Source organism: Chlorella variabilis (assembly GCF_000147415.1).
Source record: "Chlorella variabilis unplaced genomic scaffold CHLNCscaffold_15, whole genome shotgun sequence".
Taxonomy (NCBI): domain Eukaryota; kingdom Viridiplantae; phylum Chlorophyta; class Trebouxiophyceae; order Chlorellales; family Chlorellaceae; genus Chlorella; species Chlorella variabilis.
The window spans coordinates 404,665-411,215 of NW_005435073.1; the positions used below are offsets into that span (position 1 = coordinate 404,665).

Sequence of the window (6,551 nt, forward strand, 5' to 3'; positions counted from 1 at the left end):
CCCCGTCCCCTCCCACCCCCCCCCCCCCCCCCCCCCCCCCGCGCAGATCAAGCGCACCGAGGGCGTGAGCACCACCGACATCGTGGGGCGCATGCTGATGTGCAGCCGCGACAACGCGCGCTTCTCGCAGGCGGACAAGGAGCGGCTGACGCTCGAGTTCAGCATGGGCAACGGAGACACGGGTGGGGCGGGTGGGGGTGGCGTGCGCCCTGCGGCGGGGTGCTCTTGTGGTGACGGCGTGTGGCCGTGACGGGCCTTGGGTGTGCTGTGCATGCTGCGCTCGCCTGGTTGCCTCCCATCGGTCTGCCTCCCCTCCTGCCTGCCCCCCTCCGCCACTCGCTCCCTCCCCACCTGCTGCCCGCTCACCTCCCTCCCTCCCTCCCTCTTTCGCCCGCAGACAGCGACTCGGCCGACGGCGAGGCCGACGGCGAGACACCGCGCCGCTCCGCGTCCACCTCGCGCCACGTCACCGTGTCGCGCTTCATGCCCACCTCCCGCCGCATCGTGCAGGTGCCGCTGGTGCTGGTGCTGGTGCTGCCTGCTGCAGCTGCAGCTGCGCCCGTGCAGCCGCTGTGCTTGTGCGGCGCTCTTGTGTTTGGCCGGCTGCCGTGCGTAGCGTCCGTGACGCGCCACGCAGCTCGAGCGGGGTAGCCGCCCGCGGCGGTGCGGCGTTTGGGGCCGGGCTGGGCCGCCGCCCGTCATGCCCAGTGCTGCGCCCAGTGCGCCTGGGCCAGTCTGCCTGGGCCCTGCCTGCCGATCCGCCCATGCTCACCTGCCCCTCTGCCTGCCCACCTGCCCGCCCGCCCTGCCCGCTGCGCACCCCTGCAGTTCTCCAGCGGCAAGAGCGCGCCGCTGGGCGCGCGCATCGTGTACATCGACGGCGCCTTTGACCTGTTCCATGTGGGGCACGTTGAGATCCTGAAGGTGATCCCACGCTTTCCACACCACGCGGGGCGAGCGTAAACCACCCTGGGGCGCGTGCCCTGTGTTTTGCAGCCGCTGCGGAGGCGGACAGGGCTGCGCAAAAGGGCGCGGCGTGCCAGGGCTCGGCGACCTAGCGCCAGCAGCCCGCGCCTGCGCTGCGCCCCTTTCTGGCTCCACCAGCATGTACCGGAACCGCACGCCGCGCCGCGCGCCTGCCCCGAGCGCAGAAGGCCAAGCAGGCGGGCGACTTCCTGCTGGTGGGGGTGCACACGGATGAGGATGTGTGCGAGCGGCGGGGCCCGCACCTGCCCATCATGACCCTGCACGAGCGCGCGCTGAGCGTGCTGAGCTGCCGATACGTGGACGAGGTGGTCATAGGTGGGTGGCGGGGCGGGCCCAGGGGGAGGGGAGGGGAGGTGGGCCGGACAGGAGAGGGCGGCTGGGGGCCGCTGCTTCCAGAGCTGGATTGGCGGGCCTGGTGGAGGGTGCGTCGTGGTGGTGCCCCAGGGTGGTTGGCTGCCGCCGGGGGTCCCGATGGGCTGCGCAGCACATCCGAAGCCTGCACGTCAGCAGCCTGCAGCGCCGCATGCACCGCCGCGTTCACAGTGTGTGCGTACCGCATTGTGCCGCCCTGTACCGTACCGCAGGCGCACCCATGGAGATTGCCGAGGACCTGCTGACCACCTTCAACATCTCGCTGGTGGTCACCGGTACCGTGCACGAGACGTGCAGCCGCGACAGCGAGCGGCAGCGGTACGCGGTACCGCAGGAGCGCGGCATCTTCCAGTGAGTGCGCCGCTGCAAGCTGGGGCGCTCCGGGGTCGTCTGGCGCGGCGTGCACCAGGAGGCAGGCCGGGAGGCCTGGGGCAGGCGCAGTGAGCGACCCGCGTGTGCGGGTGCACTGCGCCTTGCCGCTGGCCAGGCACCGTCTCGTCTATTCCCGCGCATCCCCCCCTCCCCCTCCCCTCCCCTGCTCTGCTCCGTGCCGCTCCTCTCTCCTCGCCCTTCCCACCATGCTGCTGCCCTGATGTGTGTGTGTGTCCGCCCCCGGCCCGCAGGCGGCTGGACTCTCCCGACACGATGACCTCAGCTAAGCTCATCGAGCGCATCATGGCCAACCGGGCGCTGTTCGAGGCGCGGCAGGCCAGGAAGGTGAAGAGCGAGGGGGAGTACTACAAGACCAGCAAGCAGTACCTGCAGGAGATCTGAGGCGGTAGCGCAGGCACCGGCGATCGCCGCTGCCTGCCGCAGCACCCGCTCGCCCCGGCGGCGGGGATGGCGGCGCGTGCTGGGAAAAACGGCCCACACGCAATGCAGAACCTGATTTTGAACCGGCTCTTTTTTGTCCTCTGCGTGTTTTGACCCATCTGACACAAATCCTCCGCTATGCCTGTCCACATTTGTTCGCGTCTCCCGCCTCGGTTCCCTGGGGCTAGCTCCTTGCTCCCAAGCTGCCGCTTCTTCCAGCGTGCTGCGGCGGAGTCCGCCCGCCACGCCCGCCCAATTTTGCTTCCGTAGTATTTGACTCAGCGTGCTAGCACTCACTCCCCCCGTCCTCTTCCTGTTTCCGGGCTATCCAAAATGAGCGACCCCACATTTAACTGTGCCTCAGCCGGAGAGGGTGCAGGGTCTGCGGGTGACGGTGCCGCCGGGGGAGCGGCGCGGCTATCAACGTGTACCCGTCCAATTGGGGTGAAGGCGCAGCTGGCTGGCATGCCTGTGGTGTCAACAAGCAGTGCCGCATCAGCAGCAGCCTTCGATGAGCACCTGCAAGCCAGGGGCAGCAACCAACCAGAGGGGCGGCCCGCCGCCGCTGGCAGCGCCGCTGCTTCACCCCTCTTCCCATCCTCCGCCATGCCGATGTGGGTAGCTTCGATCACTGGGAGGCCATCACAGCTAGCAAATGCGGGGATGGGAGGCAGTGGGCATGGAGGAAGCCTTCCCAATCCCTGGCCACGTTGGCCGCAGGCCCTCAGAACAGTGGGCCCGGGCACTCCGCCTCCCCATCGGAACTCGGGCGACTGCACTGGGCCTCTCGCCGCTCCTAGCGCCCTCCCGACACCCGCAGCGGACCATGTCTGCGGCGGCCTCCACGCTCCTGGCAGCCTCCTGCAGCCGTCCCAGCCCCTGCAGCAGCCTCAGGAAGCAGCCCGCAGGCCTTGGACGCGCCAATGCCCGTCCCCAGCAGCTGCGGGCGGGGCGATCAATCGCTTCCAGGCGCCCTTTGAGCGTTGTGGTGCGCGCAAAGGGCAAGGCGGGCGACCCGCCGGATGTTCCGAAGCCCCGGGACCAGCGCCAGGGCGGCAGGGAGTGGCTGCAGTCCATTCTGTCACGCTTCGGGCCAGTCAAGGAGAAGGCGTCCAACACGACCGTGCTGGACTTTGAGAAGCCGCTTGTGGAGCTGGACAACCGCATCAGGGAGGTGAGCGGGGCAGGGGCCGCTCCGCGGAGCCCTACCACACATGCCGCCGCCGCCGCCCACCCGCTCGCCGCCGCCGCTGCGTCGACTCGTGCGTGCTGGCCTGCTTGCGCGGGCCCTGCTGATGCGCGGTGCAGGTGCGGCAAGTAGCGGAGGAGAATGGAGTGGATGTCAGCAACCAGATCAAGGAGCTGGAGGAGCGGGCCAAGCAGGTGGGTGTGGGCACGTGCTGGGTGGAGGCTGGGGTGAGAAGTGCCGCGGTTGTTGGCGCGCCAGCAGCGCTGGCCGCGGCAGTTGCGGGTGCCGCGTCCGGGGGGCGCTAGACCGTCTAAATGCTTGGCCCGCGAGGCTGAGGGGGGGAGAGTGCAGCGGCTGCCTGGGGGCCTCGTGCATGCGCCCTGCCCATGTGGTGTGCTGCTACCATGCGCCATCGGGCGGGACCGCACTTCAGGGGCACCAGACCAGCTCGCCCGCCCGCTGCCCGCGTGCTGCGCGAGCATCGTAGTGCGCCGACAGCTTGCGGCTGGGCCCCTCCACGCCCGCCTGCGCCTGCCGCCTGCCGCCCACCTCTGCTGCCTCTGCTGCCCGTCCCATTCCTGCCTGCCTGCCTGCCTGCCTGCCTGCCTGCCTGCCTGCCTGCGCCTGATCATCTGCTGCCTGCCTGCTGCGGCCGCGCACCCCTCCTGCCCGCCCGCAGCTGCGCAAGGACACGTACAACCGGCTGACGCCCATCCAGAGGCTGCAAGTGGCGCGCCACCCCAACCGCCCCACCTTCCTGGACATCGCCCTCAACATCTCCGAGAAGGTGGGGCCACACCTGCTGCTGCTGCTGCTGCCTTTCCTGGCTCCTGTGGTCCGGCCTGCGCCAGCGGCTGCTGCCTCGCAGCAGGGCTGCGTGCCTTCGCATGCCTTGGCGCTCGGCAGATGCGTGTGCTGTCGCGCGCTTGCTCCCCCCCGGCTGTGCGCACGCTCACCAGCGGGCGGCGGGATGCAACGCTGGGGGAGCGGGCTGGCGCCAGCAGCGGTTCAGCCCCTGCGGGCGGGCCTGCGCCTTGGGGGCAGCCCTCGGCGCAGCTCGCGGCGCGGCTGCAGAGCCTCGCCTCGAATGGGGGACCGCACCACCCGCGAGGGCAGCTCCAAGCCTCGCCCTGGGGAGCGCGCCAGCATGAGGGCTGGCCCCCACGCCGAGCCTCTCTGCCTCTCTGCCGCTCGCCTCGCCGCCCGTCTGCCGCTGTGCCCAGCCTCTCCCGAGCCTCTCCCCTGCCCCGCCCCTGCCCCCGCCCTGCCCCCGCCCTGCCCCCCCAGTTTGTGGAGTTGCACGGCGACCGCGGCGGGCTGGACGACCCTGCCATGGTGTGCGGGCTGGCCTCCATGGACGGAATCTCCTTCATGTTCATCGGCCACCAGAAGGGGCGCAACACCAAGGTGAGGGCTGCTGGCGGCGGGACGGGCGGCAGGGCCGGCGGGGGCTGGGGCGCCTCCCCTGGGCCGCCATCCTGTCGCCTCGCTGTCAGCTGCAGCCGGGCGTCTGCCCTGGGGCTGGCGCAGCGGCGGGGTGGGAGGCGGAGGAGCGGGGGGTGCTCCCACTGCAGACCATGCACATGCACTCGCGCACACGCGCACACACGCACACGCAGCCGTGCCTCAACTGTCAACTGCTGCCGCTCTGTGCGCCCGCCTCTCCCCTCCTTTCTTCCTTTCTTGCTTCCCCTCCGCAGGAGAACATCTACCGCAACTTTGGCATGCCGCAGCCCAACGGGTACCGCAAGGCGCTGCGCTTCATGCGCCACGCCGACAAGTTTGGCTTCCCCATCGTCACCTTTGTCGACACCCCGGGCGCGTACGCCGGCAAAGCGGCTGAGGAGCTGGGACAGGTGCGCGGCAGGGGCACCGGGGGGCGCTCCTGACTCTAGGGGGGGAGCCCCAGGGGGAGCTCGCCTGTGGCAGACGGTGTTGGTCTCATTGGCGTGGGCGGCCCCGCGGCGGTGCGGCGGCGGCGGCGGCAGCGGCGGTGTGGAGGAAAGGCGTGGGGAGCTGCGCGGGGGGGGGGAGGGGTGGCGGGGCAGGCAGCCGCCCGTGCCTGCCAGCCTGCCGTCCGCCGCGGCCCTCCCTCCTGCGGTCCTGCCTGCCTGCCTCCTTGCCTGCCGGCCTGCCTCGCCGCCGCCGTCCCTCGCTCACGCGCCGCCCCCTGCCTGCCCTGCCTCCTGCCTCCTCCGCAGGGCGAGGCGATCGCAGTGAACCTGCGGGAGATGTTTGGGTTCAGGGTGCCCATCATTTCTGTGGTGATTGGCGAGGGCGGCTCCGGCGGCGCGCTGGCCATCGGCTGCGCCAACAAGTGAGCGCGCACGCGGGCCCGCCCGGCGCCCTCTGCGGTTCGCTTTCTGCTGTGTGCTGGCCGTCAGCATGTACTCTGCGCTGCGCCGCGGCCCGTGGCCGCCTGGCTGGCTGTGTGGGTGCGGTGCGCGGCGCAGGGGAGGCGTCCCCGGCGCAGCCGGCGCCTGCGCCGGCGCCTCTGGCCGCCCGCGCTCCCCAACGCCGCCCAAGCAGCCTCCCTGCTTCCCTCCGCTGCTTCCCCCTTTCTTCTCCCTCTTCCTTTCCCCATCCTGCCCTCATGCTTTCCTCCAACTTTCTCACGTTCTTTCCTCCCCCGTTCTCCCCGCTTTCCTCCCCACAGGAACCTCATCATGGAGAACAGCGTCTACTATGTGGCCTCCCCCGAGGCCTGCGCAGCCATCCTGTGGAAGAGCCGCGACAAGGCGGGCACGGTGCGTGGGGGTGGGGTGGGGCGGGGCGGGGCGGGGTGGGGCGGCGGGCTTGGGTTGGCTGGGTGTGCTGGCTGGGGAAGAAGCGGGAAGGGCTGCTTTCTGCTGCTAGGCTGCGGGGCGGGGGCCGGTGGGGCCTGCGCGGCGGCTGGCGGCCCCCGCTCCTGCCCCGGCTCGAGCCCTCCCACCTCCTCCCTCCCGCCTCCCACCTCCTCCCTGCTCCTCCCGCCTCCTCCCACACCCCCCACACCCACCCCACACCCACCCAGGCCACCGAAGCGCTCCGCATCACACCCGACGACCTCGTGCGCTTTGGCGTGATGGACGAGAAGATCCCGGAGCCGCTGGGCGCGGCCCACACCGACCCCATGTCCGCCTTCCCCGCCATCAAGGAGGGCATCATGCGCCACTACCGCAGGTGCGTGTGCGTGTGTGTGTGTGTGGTG

The 6,551-nt window shown here is 71.0% G+C and overlaps 2 protein-coding genes across 2 annotated transcripts in view; both read left to right on the forward strand.

Moving 5' to 3' along the window:
- Window positions 1-444: 444 nt before the first annotated feature.
- On the forward strand, window positions 445-2,133 carry CHLNCDRAFT_25204 (hypothetical protein; the record flags this gene model as incomplete). Its single annotated transcript, XM_005845922.1, has 5 exons — window positions 445-510; window positions 829-924; window positions 1,152-1,302; window positions 1,572-1,710; window positions 1,983-2,133. Coding segments are annotated over 5 exons (603 nt in total), but the record flags the coding sequence as incomplete, so codon positions are not given.
- An 800-nt stretch (window positions 2,134-2,933) lies between these two features.
- Window positions 2,934-6,551, forward strand: part of CHLNCDRAFT_36222 (hypothetical protein) — a 5,320-nt gene continuing 1,702 nt past the window's right edge. Inside the window, exons 1-8 of the mRNA XM_005845923.1 lie at window positions 2,934-3,346; window positions 3,481-3,555; window positions 4,041-4,148; window positions 4,649-4,768; window positions 5,062-5,217; window positions 5,563-5,678; window positions 6,018-6,108; window positions 6,375-6,523. Of these exons, the coding sequence (XP_005845985.1) occupies window positions 2,999-3,346; window positions 3,481-3,555; window positions 4,041-4,148; window positions 4,649-4,768; window positions 5,062-5,217; window positions 5,563-5,678; window positions 6,018-6,108; window positions 6,375-6,523 (1,163 nt within the window). The 5' untranslated portion in view covers window positions 2,934-2,998. The remainder of the gene's footprint in view (window positions 3,347-3,480; window positions 3,556-4,040; window positions 4,149-4,648; window positions 4,769-5,061; window positions 5,218-5,562; window positions 5,679-6,017; window positions 6,109-6,374; window positions 6,524-6,551) is intronic.